General features: G+C 46.7%; 1 protein-coding gene across 2 annotated transcripts in view; it reads right to left on the bottom strand.

Moving 5' to 3' along the window:
• The window catches only part of SNX10 (sorting nexin 10), a 47,993-nt gene extending 28,005 nt beyond the window's left edge, over positions 1–19,988 (bottom strand). The window contains exons 1-3 of one of the 2 annotated variants that reach the window (XM_083706111.1): positions 19,817–19,988; positions 16,769–16,872; positions 4,620–4,668 (exon numbers count right to left, since the gene is read on the bottom strand). In XM_083706111.1, coding sequence (XP_083562237.1) covers positions 4,620–4,643 — 24 coding nt within the window. In that variant the 5' untranslated portion in view covers positions 4,644–4,668; positions 16,769–16,872; positions 19,817–19,988. The remainder of the gene's footprint in view (positions 1–4,619; positions 4,669–16,768; positions 16,873–19,816) is intronic. The other variant, XM_083706112.1, reaches the window with a different exon arrangement.
• Between the last annotated feature and the right edge of the window lie 4,973 nt (positions 19,989–24,961).

Here is a 24,961-nt window from a genome sequence, read left to right as displayed (position 1 = left end):
AGTCACCCCAGAATGGGCCCTACTAAACACCTTCCAAGATAATGATGCCCACTCACATTATAAAGTGCTCATAACCCACCTACTCTCAGCAGCCAGAAGCATCATAGTCAGACACTGGAGAGACCCATCAGGAGTTAAGCATGGACCAATGGTATCACATAGTATGGGAAACAGCCTTATTGGAAAAATTAACCAATACAGCCGTACAGTGGTACCTCGGTTTAAGTACTTAATTCATTCCAGAGGTCCGTTCTTAACCTGAAACTGTTCTTAACCTGAAGTACCACTTTACCTGATGGGGCCTCCCGCTGCCCCCGCAGCATTATTTCTGTTCTCATCCTGAAGCAAAGTTCTTAACCCGAGGTACTATTTCTGGGTTAGTGGAGTCTGTAACCTGAAGCATATGTAACCTGAAGCGTATGTAACCCGAGGTACTACTGTACCTTGGTTCTTGAACGGAATCCATTCTGGAAGTCTGTTTGACTTCTGAAAACATTCGAAAACCAAACCACAGCTTCCGATTGGCTGCAGGAGCTTCATGCACTCACTCGGAAGCCATGGAAGCCGCGCCGGACGTTCGGGTTCCAAAGAAAGTTCGCAAACCGGAACACTCACTTCCAGGTTTGCGGCATTTGGGAGCCAAAATGTTCAAGTCACAAGGCGTTCAAGAACCAAGCTACTGTAAACTGAAACTGACATGGGGACAAATAGAAGAAGATGCCTTCACCCCAATATGGTTCCTCTTTATCACATACATAGCCCAACAAGACAATAAAGAATCCGTTGACAGCATGAGAATCAATCTGGCTAACCTGATCCAAAAATACACACACACACCCCACTCACACACAAAAACAAATCTCACTACAGCCAACCAAAGACAACTAATCACACCCTTGGCCACCCCCAACCTCTCTCATCACCAAGGAAATATAACAAGTGAATACAGTAGTAAGAGAACGCATACAAGTGATGCTGACACAAAACCCCACACATACACTAAGCAGAAGAATAGAAGCGTAACCACCCGATCCCACTCCTATTCCCCACCCTCCCCCTCTTTTCTTCCTAAGCTAATAATGCATGCAACACTAATGTCTCACTACAAACGAAACTGTAGAAAACACAACTTAAAAAAAAGAAAAAGCATGTATTTTTGTAAACTAAGAAATCTTTAAGAAAAAAAAAAATTTTTTTAAGAGAAAATGTGCAGACTTCAGCGCACTCCTAAAATCGCTGGAGGCACAATCTGGAGCAATCCAAACTATTTACTTTTTCACATCTTCCTGTTTACCGAGCCCAGTTCCCAATCAAGCCAGGGGGTGTTTCTCTACCAAAAAAGTGGGCAAGAAGGGGGGGTGGACCGCCTAGCATGTTACCAATTGGAGGTCAATATATTGGGGGATGGGGTGTGAGAACAGTAGAGCAGAGGGGAAGTGGACTGGCCAGCTACTACCGTAAGCAGCCGGCCACTGAAACGGGATGGAGAAGTGGCAACCCATCTCTCAGGCAATTTTCAAATTTGCTAACTTCCCCAAACTACACCTGCTGTACAAAGAGCAACTCCCTTTGTGGATTCCATGTCAATTATTTCCCCACAAGCTTGCCACTAATGAGCAAGACCTCAAATGAAAAGCGAAAGTTAAAAATTCCTGCTTCCCTCAAAATACAGTAATCTTTTGCAGCCTGGGGACTGTGTTGACTTGAGGACATTCTGGGAGTTAGGGGCCAGAGGCAAGGGTGGGTGCAGAAAATGTATATTTCATCTTGGTAGGATTGTCTTTATGACTCTCTCTTATGAGGCCCTATGACTCTCCCTTATCTTCCTGCCAGACAAGCAAGAAGCATGAGTTCAATGAGACATTTCAATCAAGCAAAAACACTCAGAGGGCGGAAAGGCTGGGAGGGAGGGGTGTGGCAATAATAATAATTTATACCCCACCCATTTGGCTGCGTTTCCTCAGCCACTCTGGGCAGCTTCCAACAAAAAAATTAAAATACAATAAAATATCAAACATTTAAAACTTCCCTAAACAGGGCTGCCTTCATATGTCTTCTAAAAGACAGATAGTTGTTTATTTCCTTGACATCTGGTGGGAGGGAGCTCCACAGGGCAGGCGCCACCACTGAGAAGGCCCTCTGCCTGGTTCCCTGTAACCTCACTTCTCACAGTGAGGGAACCGCCACAAGGCCCTCGGAGCTGGACTTCAGTGTCCAGGCTGAACGATGGGGGTGGAGACGCTCCTACAGGTATACTGGCTAGAAAGGAGGTGTGGTTTGGAGAGGGTCTCAAAGTGTGGCTTGGAGAGGACCTGGGGCCCGAGATCCCCACCCACTTTAAAAGACAGACAGCTGTTTTTCATTCTAACTTTCATTCACTGAACCAACAGCTCACAATAAATTGGCATTGTTATGTCCCTAACATTAGCCCTAAAGATGATTAGAAACATCAAGGTGTCGCTCCATATACAATTATAACCACATTATTTGCCATTAGCAGCATGTGATTTTGGTTCTGTCTCATTGAACCTAAGTGTCCGTTTGGTTTGGGCTCATTAAAAAAAATAAAACACCAGGCCCATATATATACGTATTATTTCTACATTTGCTGCTTGCATGAACTACAAATTCTTCTTAATGCCACTGTGCCTCGATTCCAATGCCTTTTTAATGGGAAGATCCATCAGCAATAACGTAACAGGGGTTCTGCATTTTAAAGGCTGTTGGCTGTTGCCTGCCCCCAAACATTTAACAAGGGCAACTTGGAACTCCCTCCTTGTGGGCTTATTTGCACACAAAAAATTGTTTTGACGAGGGAAACGAAGCTCCTGATTTCTTCTTCGTTAAAGCCCATGTGAGAGCAATGTTGGCGACAATTAGGAGGGCCGCCAATCAGTGGGAGAGCACACACTCAGCCCCCCAAGTCTCCAGTTAGAGGGATGTCAAGAAGTCAAGCTGAGAATGACCTGTTCTAGGGGCTACAGACCCTGTCAATCAAAGGAAACAGCACTGAACTAACTGAATGAATGGCCTGACTCAGGATAAGCCAGAGGGTGCACACGCCATGATTGTTCAGAAGCATGAGATGCATTTATTGGCAATATTTCCTCTAAGGAGCTTGATGTGATATGCATGGCCCCCTCTTTTATCTTCACAATCCTTTGAGATGCATTAGGCTGTGAGACAGTAGTTGTGTTCACGCCAAACCGTGGTTTAGTGTGATCACAACTACTGTCTCACACTAAACCATGGTTCAGTGTGAATGAGCTAAGTCCTGGGGGAGCAGTTTGCAGCCCATTTGCTCCTCCCTGGTTGTCCCGGACTGGTTGGATGCAGACGAACCAGCTGACAAAGACTGAGAGCTCGAGGAGTGGTGGTGGGACAGCAATGAGATGTCAGAGGGAGAAGAGGGAGCAGACTGGGAGGAGGAGGTATGGGAAGCTGAGAGGTAGCAGGGTTTAGTGAGTGGGGGGAAAGTCTGTGGCAGAGAGAAGTCCAGAATGAGAAGCAGGAACGGAGGGAAGCCAAGAGGCAGAGAAGAGGCCGTCTGGTGAAGAGGCACAGGCATCTCTCCCTCCTGCTGCGACAAGCCCCCCTGGTCTCACAGAACCAGGAGAGGCATGAAAAGAGCAGAGATGTTAGCTTCACGCAGGCGCAATCTCAGATTGCTTGGGTGGGGGAAAGCCTGAAGACGAGGGGAGTTAGGCAGCTGTGGGAAGTTGGGGACCTTCAGTCTCCACAACTGCTTCGGGGGCAAGTCCTGCCAGAGATGAGTTGCTGTCTCATTAGGCATGACCCTCCTGTGCAGATCCTGTTTTTGCTAACGGTCAACTCCAGCATACCTGGTGTAATTTACTGCTGGATTGCTCCCATCACTGGTCCTTTTAGCTCTACACAGCATAGCAGCTCAGCCAAAGGTTGGCTTAGCAAGAGATCCAAGAATCTGGGATCGCAGTAAAGGTCTCCCCTCCTTAACCACAATCCTTAGGTTGGACGACACTCTGAGTCTAACCTTGGCTTAGCTGCCATGTCACGCTGAGCTAAAAGGACCAGGAAGGAGCATAGCAGGAGTCAACTCCTGTCCGGGAGCCAGTCTATACACATGGCTCTTATAAGCCAGAGGTGGGGAACCTTTGGCTGTCCTGAACTACAACTCCCATCAACCTCAGCGACCATGGCCAATGCTCAGGGATGATGAGAGCTGTAGTTCAGCAGCATCTGGAGGGTCAAAGGTCTCCCAAACTTGCTTCCAAGCACTGAGGAACAGCCTATGTCAGCAGAATTGTCTTTCGTTGTGTCCCCTGCTTGCAAAAGAGCCAGATACTTGGGACTTCCCCCAGGGGGACTATTTCTGCCATCTCTTCATTCCAGCAATTACACAACCTACTTTGTCTCCTAAGATGCTAACCCAGATATAAGCTGCCCTGTTTACTCAGTGCTGGTTGGTGATATAGTCACACCCAAGTTGAAAGCTGTTCACTGAATAGTGGGCTGATCAATCCAGAAGTATTTTTGCAGAACATTTCTGCTTTTAGTAGTATAAAACAAAGCTCCATATTTCTAGGAAAACACCCTTTCCAAACTAAGAAAGCAACACACACACAAATTGAAGCACTTACCTGTTTTTCATGCTTTGGCGTCATCTTGCAAACTGCATGTGAAGTCTATCTAAAAAATAAAAGTGGCAAGCTTAAGTAATTAACATTGAAAATGGATTAACAACAACAAAAACTACTACTACTACTACTACTACTACTACTACTGAGCTATATTGAATGTGATCTTTTTGTCCAAATTGAAAGGGGTTCAAAGGAAGGAAACAACAACAAGCAGGGCAACGGAAAGCAATTCTTATGAGCAACAATGGAAAGAACTGAGTATCTTTAGCCTGGAGAAGGAAAGGTTGAAGGAGGAACATGACGGCATTCTTCAAATAGCTGCATGGTTGACACACTGAAGAGGGCACAGACTTGTTCTCTTGTGCCCCAGAGGACAGGATCAGGTCTAATAGAAGGGTAGATTTGGGTCAAGCACTGGAAGAGCTTCCTGATGGTCTTATTAATGCAGCCTAAAATTGCATTAGCCTTGCAAGGGTAATCAAGAGGTGTGCTTAATTAAGCCTTCCCTGTACCTTTCTACAGCCTCTTCTGTTATGTTCTGCTTGTGGAAGTTAACTATGGTTCTCTGACATAAGGTAAGGTGCATTGCTGAGAAAAAAACTTGTTCCTTGAACTGTGGCAGGATCTACTCCTTATGGGAGGTCAAGGGCACTATGAGGTTCAGGGGAGAGAAAGAGAGCAACTCTGCCACTTTATAGGATTTCTAGAACCAAACTACGGTACTTCTCAAATTTCATTCCATGCTTCTGCTAAAGCTGTGCTGTTAAAAAGCATCTTTTAGATGGCTGTTTCTCCCTTGACCACCGATGAGAACACTTCCAAGAAGCCACTTCCCTCATTCATAATAATGAACTGAATTTATTCAGTTTAAGGAAGGTCATTTAAAAAGCGATGTTTACATGGTGCAAAACCGCACACTGCTTACATATAACCGATTGGCACAACCTTGGGCAGCCTAGAGTTAGCCTGTTCCCCCCCCCAAAAAATTCCTCCAGGATCAGGAAGGGATTTCCAAGAGTGTGCTGACAGTGACACTTTCTGCTGCAAAAAATGAAAATGAAAGGAACTTGGCACGCTGAGATGTGGCAACCAACTGACTCTGTTTTCTTTTATTATTTAATGGTGGAAGAAACTTGTGTAACATTTTGGCAATTCCAAAATAACTCACAATCTTTAAGAAAATACAGGGCAAGGCATTTCCTTCCTCAGTATTCTTATCCCATTGCCCAGAGTTGAGAATCAGGAAGTTCAGCGTGCGCGAGACAAAGCCTGAAGCAATCACCAAAAGAAGAAACTTTTCACAGTTTTGCAACTTTCTTAGGGAAGACCGCATAAAGGGGCTTCCTTTCAACATCAGATGAGGCTGGGAATAGGCCACTTTAAATACTGATCAGCTGTTTTTCAAGCTACATGGCAATTTGGGCAGGGCAGAAAGCTTTTCTGCATGAGTCTTCTGTTGTGCTCTTTGCAAATGCGGGCTTAATGCATGTGTACTTAGTAAGGAGCTCTGCAGGGATCAAGCACACTCTTGCCCGTTTGCAGCTGGGTGCAGGAGTTAATGAAGTCGAAAGAACAGCATAGGAAAACAGAGGCTTAAAATAAAGTCAGGGGTGTTGCGCTGGCTAAGAGCAACAAATGAGAAGGCTGTTGATTCTGTCGTTTGGCGCCTCTTCAGGGGTCCAGCACAAGTAGGGGAGATGAAGGCAGCAGACAGTTATATTCCTGTTAGACAGATCTTTCCAAACTTTTCATGTTGATGGCGCACTTTTTAGACATGCATCATTTCGTGACACAGTAATTCAGTTTTACTAGCAAACCAGAGGTTAAGCTAGGCATAGGCAAACTCGGCCCTCCAGATGTTTTTGGGACTACAATTCCCATCATCCCTGACCACTGGTCCTGTTAGCTAGGGATCATGGGAGTTGTAGTCCCAAAACATCTTGGGAGGGCTGAGTTTGCCTATGCCTGGGTTAAACTAACCCCTTTCCAGCCCTGGGAGCTGCGTGGGGAGTGTTCGTGCGACACACCTGAACAATGCAGCCAACACACAGTTTGGAAAGGTCTGCTGTAAGAGTCTGGTGTACAGGAGCACCAGAAGAGGTATAAAGTCGGGGTTTTCCAGGAGCAAAGCCAAGGCACCAAGCTGCCCTGCAAGTCGGCTCTCAAAAAGCATGCAGATCTAGGAAATGGGTATTGGACATTCTTGGCACGCAGCAAAAGGGATCTGCTAGGCAGAAATGTCCTGCCTATAGGCTTCTCAGAGGCATCTGTTTGGCTATGCTGAAAAACAAGATGCGAGAGACAGTGTGTGGCTTGATGGTTACAGTGTTAGAAACTGAGATTTAAAAGCTGGGAGCCAAATGGCAACTTAAACCTCGGCTTCAGTCACCACAACGGAATGCCTAGGTGCCCCTCAGACCAGCTGCCTTTGGGTGCCGAGCTCCTGCGCAAATCAATTGGCTTGCGCAGAACCAAAAAGCGTGTTTCGTTTGGTGCCGTGCCGCCCCACAAGACAGCTGCCTGGCAGCTGCGCCAGCTAGCCAGATGAAGATGCTAGGGGCCAAAATGTGGTGGCCAGACATCTCCAACTCCTTGCAAAAGGCTGCTTGGGCCTGTCATGAAATGTGACTGGCACCCGGTTATTTTCCATCTCTGGATGGATGCATTATGGCACGGGAGACCAGGGTTTGAATCCCCACTCAGCCATGCAGCTTGCTGTGTGATCTCGAGACAGTCCCTGTTAACATTTCTATTCCACCTTAAGGAGCAGACGTGTGGAACTGTGGCGCATCACATGTCTGTTTACATTCCAGCACAGCTTGCTGGGAACTTCCGTTGTGTGTATAGCTTTTGCTTTTCCCTATCTCTCTCAGAAGACGAGAGAGAGAGAGACATGTTTCTTTGTCCTGATTTATGATTAATAAATCTGTAGTTGTAGTATGCTTTCACAAGCCTCACACCTATTCTGTGTGCGCAGTTCGCTCTGCTGATAGTGTGCCTGGCTTTGAAGTCTGGGTCGCTGGTTTACGTCGGAACAGATGCCGGTGGTCTTCGAAGCAGGAAGACTGGAAGGAGACGGCCCAGTTGGGGCTAGCCAGCTGGCCTCCATGCCCTCTCCATGCTGACAGTCCCTGCCTCTCAGCCTAACCTACCCCACAAGGTCGTTGTGAGGAGTTTTTTTTAAAAGGGGGGGAGAGAGAACCATGTACGTCACCTTCAGGTTCTTGGAAGAAAAGGTGGGGTGTAAATGTACTAAATAAATAAACAGCCTTGATATCAGGCCTCTTCTTCAATGGCCTTCTAAGAGTTTTGAGACAGTTCTCATCGGGCACTGAGAATGCTAGGAAGACCTCTCCTCAAAGCATGCTCACTTCATGGGTTCAGAAGAAGTTATGGTGACTGGAAAAAAGGATAATCTGCTGTACACAGTTTTACAATGGAACAAAGAGATGCCAGAAGAACAATATCGTCATCGGTATAATGTACTGAATTCATTACCAGCCCTTTTAACATCAGGTGCCAGGGCAGGTTACAACAATGTAAAATTCAGTACTGTAAACAGTTTAAAGCGGACAGCGTCAATCAATGGGTACGTTTTGTTCTTGGGGGTGAGGGTGGTGACAGACAAGCTCAGGGCTCTTGGTATTGCTGGTTAAAGACTTGCAGTAAGTTGCCCTGATTACATAAGGATATAGGGAGATTGAGAGATGCTTCTATAGCTTAATGAATTTAGCTCAATGAACCATAGCTCAATGAACTTAGAGGTTAGGCCGCTCTCTTTTGCATTTGAATGGTGGGTGGAGGCTAGCACAGGATTCCTATTCTTCCAAGTTTAGCAATTGCAGATAGCTTCATGGCAGAGCGGGGATTTGAACCCTGGCCTCCCAGGTCTTAGTCAAAAACCTTAACCACTACACCACTCCGGTTTGGGATTCTTTGGGGAAGGCAGGACTGTCAAAGCAGTACAGTAGTACTTTAAATGTATTGGTGCAGATGTGGCCTCAGACATAATTATTGGTTACCTATAAAGGTAAGATGGACACAGGTGGCACTGTGGGTTAAATCGCAGAGCCTAGGACTTGCCAGTCAGAAGGTCGGCGGTTCGAATCCTCGCGACAGAGTGAGCTCCCGTTGCTCAGTCCCTGCTCCTTTTCTTTTGCAATAAATGCCCACCTTCTCCAATTTTTCAGTACCCCCTCAAGGGTAATCCTTAGGGTTAGAGAGTGATGGGCAAGGACTGGAGAGAGACCCAGGTTCAAATTCTCACACAGTCACAAACCACACTACGAAAGTCACTATCTCTCAGCCAAACCTACCCACCAGGACCACTGCCGAGAAGATCTAGTGGAAGGGCAATGCCTGTCTTCTTGAAGGAAAGGAGTAGAAATGCAATACAGTGGTACCTCTGGTTACATACTTAATTCGTTTGGGAGGTCCGTTCTTAACCTGAAACTGTTCTTAACCTGAAGCACCACTTTAGCTAATGGGGCCTCCCACAGCCGTCACGCCACCGGAGCACGATTTCTGTTCTCATCCTGAAGCAAAGTTCTTAACCCGAGGTACTATTTCTGGGTTAGCGGAGTCTGTAACCTGAAGCATATGTAACCCGAGGTACCACTGTAAATTGTTTAATGAATAATTAGAAGGAGTTAATTGTCATTATAATAACTTATTTGGTGGGGTGTGTTCCACTTGTTTCTAAACATGCCAGTGCAATTCTCTTTATGCATTTCCTGAGCACATGTACAGCTGGAACTTCCCGCTTGCTAAAAGTTGGAACAGAAAATGAATCCCATGCCACACCGGTCGGGCAAGGGCTAAAAGGCTTTGTGAAAAATCCTTCGAAGACAAACAACTCTTACAACATTCCAGGATGTTGTTTTTGGAACCCCTGGCAAAATAATTTTTTGGGATAAAGGACACTTCCATTTCTCAACATACTATCTCCGCCCAAAGATACTAAAAGGATGATCTGATTCATCATCATGCATCTACCTGACAAACGGGCAATTGGCACTCACACATTCCTTTAGTAGTTACCCAGGAGTTAATTGTTGTTGTTGTGCATATGCAAAATGACTGACTACTGAGTTTAACCCGGAGGCAAAAGAAGCTGGAAAAGAAAACCAGGATATTCATTGGGACAGTGTCGCAATGTTTTTCTTTTCCGGAAACTTAGTCAGACTTTTAGTAAATAGGATTCTTTCTTACATAATGAAATGCATTGGAGCCAACTAAGTTTTACTCAAGAGTAGACCCACTGGAATTAATAAACCTAAGTTACTCTTGTCCTTTCATTTCAACAAGTCTTCTTTGAGTATGCCTAACATGAGATTCAATCCCTGTGTCTTGTTTTTCTTCTTTCTAAATGGAGTATGAGAATAGGGGAGAAATTAATTTTCTCCCGCGAAAATCAAATGGTAGAGACAGGTGAGAAAAACCACCCAGGAATGCACACGCATTAACATTTTCCTCTTACCACTACCGCTGACTCACACATTAGTGATTTTGCCTCACCTTAATCTCTGCTGAACATCTAGCAAGATGGGATAAAGTAAATCACTAAGAGATAACATATTTTGGCTTTTGGACTGAAATTAAGCTTATATTGATGTCTGATACCTGCCTGACTGGAGCAGGATCTAGGTTTTTGAGCAGGTGGAGTAATGGTTAGAGTGTTTGACTAGAGCAGGGGTCTGCAACCCGCGGCTCCGGAGCCGCATGTGGCTCTTTTACACCTTTGCCGCGGCTCCGGGGCGGATACTAGCGAGGGGAGGAGGCGCATTGTGCGCCCTGACACTCCCCACTGTGACGGGCGCTGTACTGGCTGTGATGTCGCATGGGGGCGGTGCGTGCGTTAGTCACGCACTGTCCCGACGTCACCTTCCCACCCGCTGTCAGATCGCGGCTCTGGAGATATATTTGTTTTAAATGTCGCAATGGTTTTGCGGCTCCCAGTTTTTTTTCTTCTTCGGAAATGGGTCCAAGTGGCTCTTTTTGTCTTAAAGGTTGCAGACCCCTGGACTAGAGCCTAGGAGACCAGGGTTCAAATCTCCACTCAGCCAGGAAGCCCACTGAGTGACCTTGGGCCAGTCATTGCCTCAGCCTAGCCTACCTCTTAGGGCTGTTGTGGGAATTAAATGAGGAGGGTAGAACCATGTATATACCATCCTGGACTTCTTGGATAAGACCCACCTCACAAAGTTGTTGTGAGGACAAAATTGAGAGTGGGGGGGGGACATCACCTTGAGCTCCTTGAAGAAGAGGTCTACTCAGGTGAGCAGCTTAACATAAGAGCGGGGAGGTTGTACAAAACCATAGATAGATAGAATCCTAGAACTGTAGTGCGGAAAGGGACCCAACGGGTCATCTCCCCCCAATGCAGGAATCACAGCGAAAGAATCCCTAACATCCAAACTGTATTTAAAAATATCCAATGAAGGACAGCCTGACACCTTCGAAGGCAGGTCTGAACAGCTCTTAACCATCAGAAAGCTCTTCCTAAAGTCTTTCTGTGGAAAGAGGAGACGCTGCGATAGTGGCTCCCAGGGGTGGCCCGTCCTATTTTGCCACCCAAGGCAAAACAGGAATTGTCCACCACCCCATCTCACCAAACACACACACACACTTCCGCCAGGGCACTCCTCAAAGCGTTGCCGGGGGGGGGGGGGTCAGGAAGATGAACAGCAATGCCACGTGCCAGAACACCTCCCTCTCAGTGGCGGAAGCAATGGGGTGGCTGGAGCACTGCCTCTTTCACTTCCAGTACTTGAGGCAGGTTGTGCACCACGCCTCATGGGCGGGCCGGCTCTGGTGGTTCCACATCTATGAAATGAACTATCTTGGGAGAGGGGTTTATCTCCACGTCGACTCCACACATTCCAGCCCTCCTTTGAGCAGACTATTTCAAGGATCAGGGTGGTTTTTTAGCACATAAAGTGGCTCTTCAGAACCAATTCACAATTCACCACATAAAAGCAAAGGAACTCCACAACCGCAGCTACTGGTTCTCATGACTTGCCACAGCACTTTCTATTTGGGAAGTGTCAGACAGACTGGCCTGTGTTTCCCCTTACAACAAGCTGGACTACAACTCCCATAATTCCCGGCCTGATCCCTGGCAATCAAAAGTTCTGCTGCCTGGAGCCGATTTAAGATGGCATCCAAAAGAATCGGGGGGTGGGGGGAGTGGCGTAGATATAAACGTCCAACGTCTGGAAGGCCATCCCTGCTTTACAAACAACCCTGTGACACTTGGGACATCTTCATCTCTGAATGCATAGATGTGAAGCCTGAGGCCAAAAACAGTTCTTCGTTCAAGGCCTCACCCTTTGCCAACAGCAGAGGTGGAAGCTGAAAATAGCTCTCATTAATCCACATCCCATTGACGCACAACTCATTGATAATAATCAACACATTCCATTTGCCTAAAGCCAGCCTTCAGCAACCTAGTGCCTGCCAGATGTTGATGGACTACCAATCCCATCAATCTTGACTATTGGCCATGTTGGCTGGGGCTGATGGGATTTGGAGTACAAAACTTCTAGAGGGCACCAGGTTGGGGAAGGCTAGCTTCAGCTCATGTATTAATAAAGGGGGGGAATAGTAGTTATTTTATAAGATAAAATAAAAAATACTCAGTTTAAGGGGTTTCCTGCATGTCCTGTAGAGGGAAGTGAGGGGTAGACGGGGATCATTAACATGAGAAGGTAGCCCATCTAGAGCAGGGATGTCCAACAGGTCAATCGCGATCTACTGGTCGGGGTGTCCCTCGTCCCTGGTCGATCGCGTGATCCTGATCGATTGCCCCCCCCCATAAAACTCAACAACTTTAGGTCTTCCTCCCTCCCCCAAAAAAGCTGAACAACTCTGACCAATGCTCCCCCAAAAAGCTCAACAACCTTGGTCAATATAATGGGTAGATCACCGCCAGTTGTGTTTTTTTTAGTGGGAGTAGATCGCAGTCTCTTGGAAGTTGGACATCCCTGATCTAGAAGAGGGAAAAATCTGACCCTAAACCTCCACTGCCTTGTGGGATATCTTCAGGAGAAGGAAAGGCTAAGGAGTAAACCCTTCTCAAATCTGGAAGGGAGTCCCTAAAACGGTTGGATGATGTCTTGTACGCCTCCTTCCAAAAACTGATGAAGCCAAGCTGGTATCAAACATATTGCTCAGTGAGGCCAAGACTAGGGGTCTTGTCTGGGCAGTCCCGGACCTCCATACACTCTGCCAGGCCTTACGCCCCAGGGAGGTCACTTCTGTGCTGCTAATACAAGAGTTTGACTTCACTCCCGGAGGCGCACTCTACAGCATGGGTAGGCAAACTAAGGCCTGGGGGCCAGATCCAGCCTAATTGCCTTCTAAATCTGGTCCACGGACGGTCCAGGAATCAGCGTGTTTTTACATGAATAGAATGTGTCCTTACATGAATGCATCTCTGGGTTATTTGTGGGGCATAGGAATTTTCCCTTCAAAATATAGTCTGGCCCCCCACAAGGTCTGAGGGACAGTTGACTGGACCCCTGCTGAAAAAGTTTGCTGACCCCTGCTCTACAGTCTCTCGAAACAGACCGATGCCAACAACCTTTTATAATGGCTTCCTAACAACGGCTATATAAGGTTATAAGCCAAGGCCATGATTTGCCCTCCAACCTCTGTGTAAGGGTTGCTCCCAGTCAGCTCTCCTGGTCCACCCCGCAATGTCTCTCTCAGGCAGGCTACAAGTCTAGCCAAAGAAGGCAACATGGTCTCCAGGCTTCCCCTGACCTGTTTATTGAGGCTGTCTAATCAGATGTTTAACCCACGTGTTTAGTGCTTGGACAGGAAAGGATCAGAGGGAATCTGGCCCTTTTGCGATGGTATGTCTGAGCTACTGTTTTTAGAAGGGTGCAGGGGAGGTATGATTTGGTGAAAATTGGGAGGAGTCAGGGGTAGGACTGGTGCATTCATTAAAGGTAAAGGGACCCCTGACCATTAGGTCCAGTCGTGGCTGACTCTGGGGTTGCGGCGCTCATCTCGCTTTATTGGCCGAGGGAGCCAGTGTACAGCTTCTGGATCATGTGGCCAGCATGACTAAGCTGTTTCTGGCGAACCAGAGCCGCTCACGGAAACGCCATTTACCTTCCTGCCAGAGTGGTACCTATTTATCTACTTGCACTTTGACATGCTAGGTTGGCAGGAGCAGGGACCGAGCAACGGGAGCTCACCCTGTCACGGGGATTCAAACCGCCGACCTTCTGATCGGCAAGTCCTAGGCTCTGTGGTTTAACCCACAGCGCCACCCGCGTCCCTGGTGCATTCATTAAGGCCCCCTAAATTAGCATCATAACTGAGACCCTAATATGAGTCCTAGGTCTTCCTTGGTCACTCCTGCCTTCTAGCAACTGTGCTCACGGCACACTGTAGAAGACAAATGCAAGGCCTCCAACTGCAGAGCCACTTGCAAAGTAATTCCTGTGAACCAACTCCCAAGGAAAAGAGGAAGCAACAGCCACTTAGGGCACTGTAAAGCCAGGAGAAATACCTCTTCACCTGTGACTGCGTCATCTCTCTATCTGTAATTACTCCACTGTGCTCAGGGCTACTTCAGATTTTCCATGCTTCTGACTAATGCCAAACAATTATTTAGGTAAGTGTGGGCCTGCCAGAGGCGGCATGCAATGAAGAAGCCATGAGAGCTGGTGAAATCAATCACGAAAGGTAAAAAAGGAGAAGCAATGGCTTGCTGAAGGAGCAATATAGTAGGAGAAAATGGAAAAAATATTACAAGACAATGTCTGGGTGGCCACAGGTTCCCCATCTCTCTTTCTCATGCACAAGCAGAATGGTGCAACATTCCTGCCTGGACCACGGGCAAAGGTACCAATCCTATGCATGCTTAGAATAAAGGAAAACACAGAGAAAGCTCCTTGGAAAACCAGGGTTTGCTGTTGCAGCAAAACGTGGCAAATCTTGGTATATCCAAACCATAATTTGCTCTTCAATCAGCCTCTCAAACCAGTGTCAAACTGTTGTCTGGGATCCTGGTTTAAGAGTAAACAATGACTTCAGCAAACCAGAACTTGCCGCCTTTGAACGCAACAACAAACTCTGGTTTGCCAACAAACCAGAAGTCAGTTTAGAAATCGCAGCATGTGAAGGGAGGAGGACGAGGGAACATGTGCGCCTGAGGCTCCCGGGGACTCTGCTTGTGCGCTGTAACACAGGGGTGGTGAACCTTAGAAACCGCCAGATGTTGTTGAACTACAACTCCCATCATCGCCAGCAGGCATGGTGAATGGTCAGGGATGATGGGAGTTGTAGTTCAGCAAAACCTGCAGGGCCAAAGGTTCCCTACCCTTGATGTATGAGTATGCACAGGCCATTGATAGGCGGACCCAGATGGGTGTTCATTCTTTATTACTTCCAATTAGGCCAATCTAAATAAATTGAATTTTATTCCATGGATTGTTAATCTTGACTGCAAAAGTCAACGCTGCCTATACAGCCACCGTCCATAGCTTTTATTTTTGTTACAGACAGATGCCAACAAAAAAAAAGTATTGCTTACTATTATCTAAGTGCCACTCCTGTTCATGTATTTGACTTGGACAAGCAAATGTCCCAGAATCAGAAAAGGCACAGCCATAAGCATTATCTAGTTAGAACAGTTCCTCTTACTAGTGTCAATGGGTACAAAATTGAGCAAGAGGCAAGAAGACACATTCCTTTGACTTATTTGCTTGCTAATGAGGACAGACCAGTTGCCTCCATAGAATAGCAGACCATGAGAGTAGAATCACAGATCTGGGGTGCTTGGCACCTGACTTTTCTCCTACAACACCCATCAACTAATTTCCTGAAATGTTGGCTGGGAACAGCTAAGGAATTTTTGAAGAACAGCTAAAACAAACAGCCTCCTCAGTCTGCTTCCTGCTGATAGCATCACCACCTACTCCAGGGGTGGGAAACCTGTGACCTTCCAGATGTTTTCCTTTCCAGATGTTTTCATAGAATCATAGAGTTTAAGGGACCCTGAGAATCACCTGCAATACAGGAATATGCAGCTGTCCCTTATGCAGGAGCAGGGACCGAGCAACGGGAGCTCACCCCATTGCGGGGATTCAAACCGCCGACCTTCTGATCAGCAAGTCCTGAGCTCTGTGGTTTAACCCACAGCGCCACCCACATCCCTGGTGCATTCATTAAGGCCCCCTAAATTAGCATCATAACTGAGACCCTAACATGAGTCCTAGGTCTTCCTTGGTCACTCCTGCCTTCTAGCAACTGCGCCCACGGCACACTGTAGAAGACAAATGCAAGGCCTCCTACTGCAGAGCCACTTACAAAGTAATTCCTGTGAACCGACTCCCAAGGGAAAGAGGAAGCAACAGCCACTTAGGGCACTGTAGATGCAGGAGAAATATGTCTTCACCCGAGAGGTCCATATATAGCAACTCCCTAGTGGTCCCAGGCCCTAAGGAAGTTAGATTAGCCTCAACCAGAGCCAGGGCCTTCCTGGTGGAACACTCTGTCTCTTGAGACCAGGGCCCTGCGGGATCTGATCTCTTTCCGCAGGGCCTGTAAGACAGAGTTGTTCCACCTGGCCTTTGGCTCAGAATCCGTTTGATTCCCTCCCCCTCTTTCTTTTTCCTTTCTCCTCCTATGAAGAGATTGCTCCCTAATTGTTTTAATGTTGCATCTTAATCTTTTAAATTGTATTTTAATCAATTTGTTTTTATTATTGGTTGTTAGCCGCCCTGAGCCCGGTCTTGGATGGGGAGGGCGGGGGTATAAATAAAAATTTATTATTATTATTATTATTATTATTATTATTATTATTATTAAACCTGCAACCTTGGCATTATCAGCACCACACTCCAACCAACCAAGCTATCCAGCCCTTCCTGGACTACAACTCCCATCAGCCTCTTCCAGCATGGCCAATGGTCAGGGAGAATGGGAACTGTAGCAACATCTGAATGGCCACCTGTTCCCCATCCCTGGCCTATTCTGTGACCTAGGGCTCCTGACACTCGCAGCAGTTCCCTTTCTGTAAATGCCCACAACTTTCATTACTTGCTGTGGCAGCAATGCATATTATACCGTAAGTATCAACACAGTAATCTCAAAAAGGAATATAAATCTCAAGTGCATCAATGCATACTTACCCAGGAGTAACGGGAGCTTGTTTTGTACACGAAACCTTGCTGATCGGATTTAGCAGGCAACAACCCAAAGCGGATCAGTCAAAACTTCAAATGTTTGTTGAAAACTACAAGAAATGCAATATAAGCGCATTAGTTGCTGGTACGAGAGGCCATTTAAATTGTAGCTATTTCAAACGTGCTATAGTTTCCACTGATGGAAAATACTCGCCAGGTAAGCTCCAGGTAGCTGCCTGTGCTAGGAGTGCTCATTGTTGCTAAATTCTCAGTCATATTATACAATGCCCAATTGCACAAGATGTCAAAGTTGTTTTGCTTAACCTTTTAACTTTGAACAATCCCACAGGTCCACATAGGGAGCTTTGGTTCAGTTTATTGCTAGCTGCCCAGCTGTGTTTGACCAGTAAGTGGAAGTCACCTAAACCCAGTGCAAACTGTCAACGCTACAGCAAACAGATGCAGGGCAGCAGTTCTCAAAATTATGGTCCACAAACCACAGTGGCCTACAATGTGCTTGTGGATGTGTGGTTGAAGATCAGAGATGGCACACCCATTGCAATAAACAGCTGTACCGATTTCTTTGTTTTAATTAAAACACATTTATTCAAAAGTTACAATGCAGCTTTGTCCACCGCCATAGTATCACAGAATGATCACTCCAATCCTCAATCCCTCATCACTGTCATGTTGGTTTATCAAATGGAATTATAGAGTCACAGAATTGTAGAGTTGGAAGGGACCCCAAGGGTCATCTAGCCCAACCCTCTATACTGCAGGAATCTTGACTAGATCATCCATGGCAGATGGCCATCCAACCTCTGCTTAAAAACCTCCAAGGAAGGAGAGTCCACCACCTCTCTCAAGGGAGACCCTCAAAAGGATCCTAACTACTGATCTAATTTACTAGATCAGTCTGATTTTTGCTTCTATTATTCCTTATATTGTGCTTCATTGTATTACAGTTTGGATTCTACAGCATACAATAAATACAATCTATAAGAAAAAAAGAAGCAACAAAAATACAATTAATGGTCGTATAGCATCTAGCACAGTACATTGCAATTGCTGTCAAAAGCAGAAAACTCATTGTGTGGGCTACAACGGAATGTCTAGGCAACTTTTTTGCAGTGAAATGTATTATCATTATTAATTTCATTTTCATAACGCTTTATATTTTAAAAAGAAAATATTTCAAAGCAGTTTGCAACACATTAAAACATCAGATAAAGCAATCCAGAATGAAACAAATGCAAGCTTCAAGGAAAATATTTCAGATCTTTCTCTGACAATTTGCTTTCCCCATATTTATTTACCCACTTGATTTCTAGAGCGGCCCCACGGCAGAAGTTCTCTAGGAAGCCAATATAGTTTTGATGCAGAAATTTAAAAGCAAGATCCAAGAAGCATAGAATCCTAATATCCCCTCTTCCTTCAGCTGATTTCTACTCTTCACCTACCTAAATTTTCAGGAAGAGTCTGTTCCATCTCCCTTTCAATCTAAATGCATATTAAATATTTGAATACTGTTTGGCATCCCACTTTTCCTTATTCCAGACAGCCCATTTTTATTCTATTTTGCAACAGCATTTATTTGTGTTTTTTTAAGCGTAATATTGATTAGAAATGTGATTGCTTTCCATAGGTCTCTCATTTTGTTTTTATTCTTCTTTATTTTTTACGTATATATACCACCCTACATCCAAAGTTCTCAGGGAGGTTCATAGCATAAAAATGCAAAATGAAAACACAAATATTAATGTCTGGATGTTGTTTGGCACCCAATTTACTCAAGACAGTCCACGGTGGTTGTATTTTGTATTGGTGATCATTTTTAAAATTTTGATATCCATTAGAAATTGTGACTGCATCTTCCAGAAAAAACTGGGAAATACCCCTCTATGAAACTCTGGGGAGTCCCTGCTGGCCAAAAGAGATAGCACAGAGCAAGGTGGATCAATGGCATGATTTAGTTATAAGGCAGCTTCTTAAGTTCCTAAAATAGCGATGGAGAACCTGTAGCCCCCCCCCCCCCGTAAGTTGCTGGACTCCCAAAGTCCATCAACCCCCAGCCAGTAGGGCCAATGGGCAGTAAGAATATAAATTGTCTTCCAGCAGCAACCTTTGAGAGCCATCAAATCCCAATTCCCACCCTTACCCTAAGGAGACTAGTGTGCCTGTGGAAATGACCTGGAACACATCCAAACCTAAAAGCAGGCGCAATCTTCCTATCACTTCCAGCGCAAGGCTTTTCGTCACCCCATCAGCTGTGACGAATGCCGGGCTGGGCACGCCTATGAGGTGACCCACAAACTGACCTCGTGCATTTTCCTCTTTGCTAAAGAGCTTTAATCTCCAGAGGTGAATCACAGCGACGTCCCAGCAGGACGAGCAAAGGCAGCGTTGTTGTTGTTGTTCATAGAATCATAAGAGTTGGAAAGGGTCACCAGGGTCATCTATTCCAAGCCCCTCACCCAACATGGGGCTCAAACCCATGACCCTGAGATTAGGATTCTCATGCTCTACCTACCAAGCTACTACTACTACTATTCTCCTGTATTCACTTTTTCACCCTGGGCACCAGCAACGCGCTTAAAACAAAGGCACCCTAGCCAGAAAGCCACCAGATCTCTCTAAAAAAAGATCCCCCCGGGGCTCTTCTTAAAGCCTCCTGCCCTAAGTGCACTCAGGACCGGGGGACGTGGGTTTGAGCCCTACGATGGGCAAACGATTCCTGCGAGGGTTTGGACTAGATGACTTTCAGAGGACCCTTCCAATTGTATGATTCCTGCCGCTGCCTTCCAAGGAGGCATCGCTAGCGGTCTGAAGCGGGTCAGGGACAGATCGATGCCTCAACCCCCTTGGGGGGGTGTGACGGCGGGGGAGAGACCATCTCCCGGACCAGCCCTGGGGGAAAGACCCGGTTCCGACGCTCATCCCGCGCAGCATCAGCGCCCAAAGCTGGGTTTCCCTCGTTCCCGTAGAAACCGAAACCGCGAGGCAAGCCGAGGCGCTTTTGCCCTGCCTGGTGGGGCTGCTTCTCGGGGGACTTACCTGGGCGCCGTTTCCCGCAACGAGACCGGCGGCAGCAACAGCAGCCCGAGATTGTGCGCTGCCGTAGCTAAGACGCGCCGACGAATGAATAAAAAGCAGCCGCCGAGGCTACTTCGGGGCAGGAGCAAAGAGCTCGCAGACACGTGATCGCCAGCCAGAGGAGGAGGAGGAGGAAGAGGAGCCGCGGAGGGCGGCGTCACGTGATGCGATTGCGACGAGGAGGCGGGAGGGATAACAATGGAAGAAGGCTGGGAGAGCGGCTGGCTTGATCGGAAAGACCAGGAGGAAGGCGGGGGGGCCGGGGAAATGAAAGGGAAGCAGGATTGCAGCCCGTCTGGGTCCCGCAAGTTTGATAAGGAGGCGCCGAAGGCTTGGGCAGATCAATTCAGTGGGGAAATACTTTATTTAGCGGAAGGCACTTTTTTAGCGCTGCACATTTAGCAGATATTTAGCAGAAGTCACATTCATATATATGTATATGTATACTGTATATATGTATATGTATATAGGTAAAGGGACCCCTAACCATTATGTCCAGTCATGACCAACTCTGGGGTTGCGGCGCTCATCTCACTTTATTGGCCGAGGGAGCCAGCGTACAGCTTCCGGGTCATGTGGCCAGCATGACTAAGCCGCTTCTGGCAAACCAGAGCAGCGCACAGAAACGCCTACCTTCCCACCACAGTGGTACCTATTTATCTACTTGCACTTTGATGTGCTTTTGAACTGCAAGGTTGGCAGGAGCAGGGACAAAGCAACGGGAGCTCACCCTGTCGCGGGGATTCGAACCGCCAACCTGATCAGCAAGTCCTAGGCTCTGTGGTTTAACCCACAGCGCCACCCGTGTCCCTGTCCCCTATATATATATATGTATGTATGTATAAACAGAACTGTTTCCTAGTTCTGCTGGATCTCTCAGCGGCGTTTGATACCATCAACCATAACATCCTTCTGGACCGTCTAGAGGGGCTGGGAGCTGGGGGCACTGTTATACAGTGGTTCCGCTCCTTTCTCTTGGGCCGTGTTCAGAAAGTGGTGGGGGGGATGAGTGTTCAGACCCCTGGGCTCTCACTTGTGGGGTGCCTCAGGGTTCTGTCCTCTCCCCCACGCTTTTCAACATCTATATGCAGCCACTGGGAGAGATCATCAGGGGGTTTGGGCTGGGTGTTCATCAGTATGCGGATGATACCCAGCTCTACCTCTCTTTCAAATCGGAACCAGTGAAGGCAGTGAAGGTCCTATGTGAGTGCCTGGAGGCGGTTGGAGGTTGGATGGCGGCTAACAGATTGAGGTTGAATCGTGACAAGACAGAAGTACTGTTTTTGGGGGACAGGAGGCAGGCAGGTGTGGAGGATTCCCTGGTCCTGAATGGGGTAACTGTGCCCCTGAAGGACCAGGTGCGCAGCCTGGGAGTCATTTTGGACTCACAGCTGTCCATGGAGGCACAGGTCAAATCTGTATCCAGGGCAGCTGTTTACCAGCTCCATCTGGTATGTAGGCTGAGACCCTATCTGCCTGCAGACTGTCTCGCCAGAGTGGTGCATGCTCTGGTTATCTCCCGCTTGGACTACTGCAATGCACTCTATGTGGGGCTACCTTTGAAGGTGACCCGGAAACTACAACTAATCCAGAACGCGGCAGCTAGACTGGTGACTGGGAGCAGCCGCCGAGACCACATAACACCGATCTTAAAAGACCTACATTGGCTCCCAGTACGTTTCCGAGCACAATTCAAAGTATTGGTGCTGACCTTTAAAGCCGTAAATGGCCTCTGCCCAGTATACCTGAAGGAGTGTCTCCACCCCCATCGTTCTGCCCGTACACTGAGGTCCAGCGCCGAGGGCCTTCTCGCGGTTCCCTCATTGCGAGAAGCAAAGCTACAGGGAACCAGGCAGAGGGCCTTCTCGGTAGTGGCACCCGCCCTGTGGAACGCCCTCCCTTCAGATGTCAAAGCGATCAACAATTACCTGACATTCAGAAGACATCTTAAGGCATCCCTGTTTCAGGGAAGTTTTTAATGTGTGATTTTAGTGTATTTTTGGTTTCTATGGAAGCTGCCCAGAGTGGCTGGGGAAACCCAGCCAGGTGGGCGGGGTACAAATAATAAATTATTATTATTATTATTATTAGCAACAATTGTGTAATTAAAGAAAATGGAAATCAAAAGTCGGACAACAAACAGCCACTTTCTTGCAGTGACCCAAATACAGAGAGAAATATGATTGCTGCACTTGACGACATCAGAAGCAGATATTTAGCAGACGTCACATTCTTTTAAATATATACAATACACAATAGTGCAGTTAAAGAAAATGAAAATGAAAAGTCAAACAACAAACAGCCACTTTTTTGTGGTACCCCAAATAGAGAGTGAGAGAGAGATGATTGCGGCACTTGAGAACATCAGAAGCCTCAGGGGTCCAGACCAAAGGCCTATAGCAGGGATAAGGAACCTCACACCCAGAACCCAAATGCAGCCATCCAGGCTCATTCTCCTTCCCAGGACACGCCCTTGCCTTCCTTTTATCCATCCCCAGTGGCATGCGGTCACGACTATGGAAACTAGGCTAGTACCCCAAATGTTCCCCTGGTGCCTCCTGCCCAAGGCCTGGAAAGTTTCTGAACAGCTTAGGGGGAAGGTGCAATGCTCACTCTTGCAATCAGTCTCCCTTGCAAGCCTCTGGCCCAAGGAGTTTAAGGTGGTCTACATGTTTCTCCTCATTTTATTAACCCCCCTCCCCGACCCAGTTAGGCTGAGAGGCCCAAGGTCACTGTTATAAGAATTTTAAGGTCTTAAATATAGAATAAATATTCATAAATGCACACATATCTCAATATATGAACCATGTGTCTGAAATAGTGTGGGAGAGCAATCCTGAAGCCCTTTTGACTCTCCCAATGACCTCAAATATTCCTCTGCAGTAAGGGAGGCAAATGGGGAAAGCCTTCCCATTGTCATTTTTTGCTTGCAAATCCTGTCTTAAGGGCACATTTGTGTATGAATAAGGTGAGCCTGTGACCTGGTTTCAGGAACTAAAGTATTAACCATCACAAAAGAATGGCCAGACTGCCTGGGTAATGCAATCAGTGACCATTATAGGTATCCTGGGAGGCAGGATTTCTGCTGTAGACCGCCTCCTTCTGTGATGTATGTATGATGTTTCAGGGGGGTGGTCTTGGGCTACAGAGTGGACAATTTCAAAATTGCTTAGGGAAGCTTTTAACATTTGAAGTTTTATTCTGTTTAATGTTTTGTTGGGAGCCGCCCAGAGTGACTGGGGAAACCCAGCCAGATGGGCGGGCTACAAATAATAAATTATCATCATCATCATCATTTATTTATTTAAAAGTCTATATAAGGGCTTGCGCACCATTGTTCAGAGTTCTCCTCCCTCCTGTCTGTGGTGAGTGGGGACCCTGTTGCAACAGTTCCTTGAATAAAGATAAGGCTTACTAGCTGCTTTGCTTCTCAATTTTCTTCTTTGGCAATCACTCTTAGCCGAGTAAAATTGTCTTCCATAAACATGGTTTTAACAATGAGTCCGTAAGTGACTGTGGAGGCCAGTTCTGGATCCACACATCCTTCCACAGTGGGGACATTGGTTTCCGGGCGGGAGTTGATCAGTGTGGATTTGCCAAGTGTGCCTTCCTCTTAGCACATTTCTCCTTTGCGTCCTGAGTTCGAGTGTCTTCAAAGCCCATTACACCTTCGGTAAATGCTCTTCTACAACTGGCGTGCTCACAGGCCAGTGTTTCCCAGTTGTCAATGTTTATACTACATTTTTTTTTAGATTTGCCTTGAGACAATATACTCTGGTTGACCTCTGTTATTTCTTCTACCAATAGGGAACCCACTTAAAGACTCTATATGGGCTCTGGAATACCGCATAATAAGGGAAAGGGAGCAGTTTTTCTTATAATAGTCACCCAGGGATTTTACCTGCCGGGAATAATGTGTCCTTGCATTAGGATAATGGCTGTAACTTGCTTGGATGGAGAGAGGTATGTGTGGGAAAATCCTGAATTTTGCCTGGCTTGAAAGTAGCCTACTTTATAAAGGCAAGGATCATATCAGTTGCTCCTCAAACTTTTGTGCCTCTGACCATGTCCACCACTTTTATATTTTTCCTCTGCCCCCAGGTCGCCCATGTGTGAGAATGTGCCCCCAAGGCTTTAAAAATGTCCCCAAGTCCTGTCCCATCTTTTTCCCACAGTCCAGCATCTTTTTCCCACAGTGGCCAACCAGATGTTAACAGGGAGCATGAGCACAGCATCATTCTCCTCACTTGTGATTCCTAGCCAACAGTTACTCAGCGGCATACTGCCTCCGACAATGCAAGGATAATATAGTCATCAAGGCTAATTGCCATTGATAGACTTATCCATTATGTATTCGAAGACTAACAGGTTTCTAGAGAACAGGAAAGACCTGCTGGATCAGGTCACAACATTCATTTAGTCCTGCCTCCTGCAATGACCAAAGAGAGAACTATAGTGGAGGCGGCCTTAGACCTAATTACACAATTGTCCACTTAGTTCAAAAGTCCACTTAGTTCAGTAATGTTCACACTCACAGTGAGTGACCCTCCAAGCAGGCCGGGTCATCATCTCCACCAGTGGCAAAATTGGCAGGTGGGCAAGGCCACCCATCTGTCAATCACAGTGACACCTGGTGACATCTTTTGGCCTATGCAAATTGAAATCAAGCCACGCAGAGACATACGCTAGAGCAGGCATCCCCAAACTTGGCCCATCTCCAGATGTTTTGGGACTACAATTTCCATCATCCCTGACCACTGGTACTGTTAGGGATGATGGGAGTCGTAGTCCCAAAACATCTGGAGGGCCGAGTTTGGGGGTGCCTGCGCTAGAGCTCTTCAAAGCACTCTGCAAGAAAGACCTGGGTGATTGGCAGACGTCGTGGAGTTCTTGCAGAATGCTCTGCCAGGGACTTCTCAAGAACCAAGAGTCTTGCAAATAACACTGCAGACTGTTCTGTAAGACCTGACAATCTGCTGATAGCTGGGTGTTGCAAATGGTTTTGGAGGTGCCCTCGGTCAGCTCTTCAGTAGTGTTTTCAAAACACTTTCAGGGCACTTGAAGGTGAACCTGGCCATGCATTAAGCAGTTTTTGAGGCCTTGCTT

Source organism: Podarcis gaigeae (assembly GCF_964106915.1).
Source record: "Podarcis gaigeae genome assembly, chromosome: 12".
In the NCBI taxonomy this organism is placed as follows: Eukaryota; Metazoa; Chordata; class Lepidosauria; order Squamata; family Lacertidae; genus Podarcis; species Podarcis gaigeae.
This window is presented reverse-complemented; position numbering and strand designations above follow the sequence as displayed.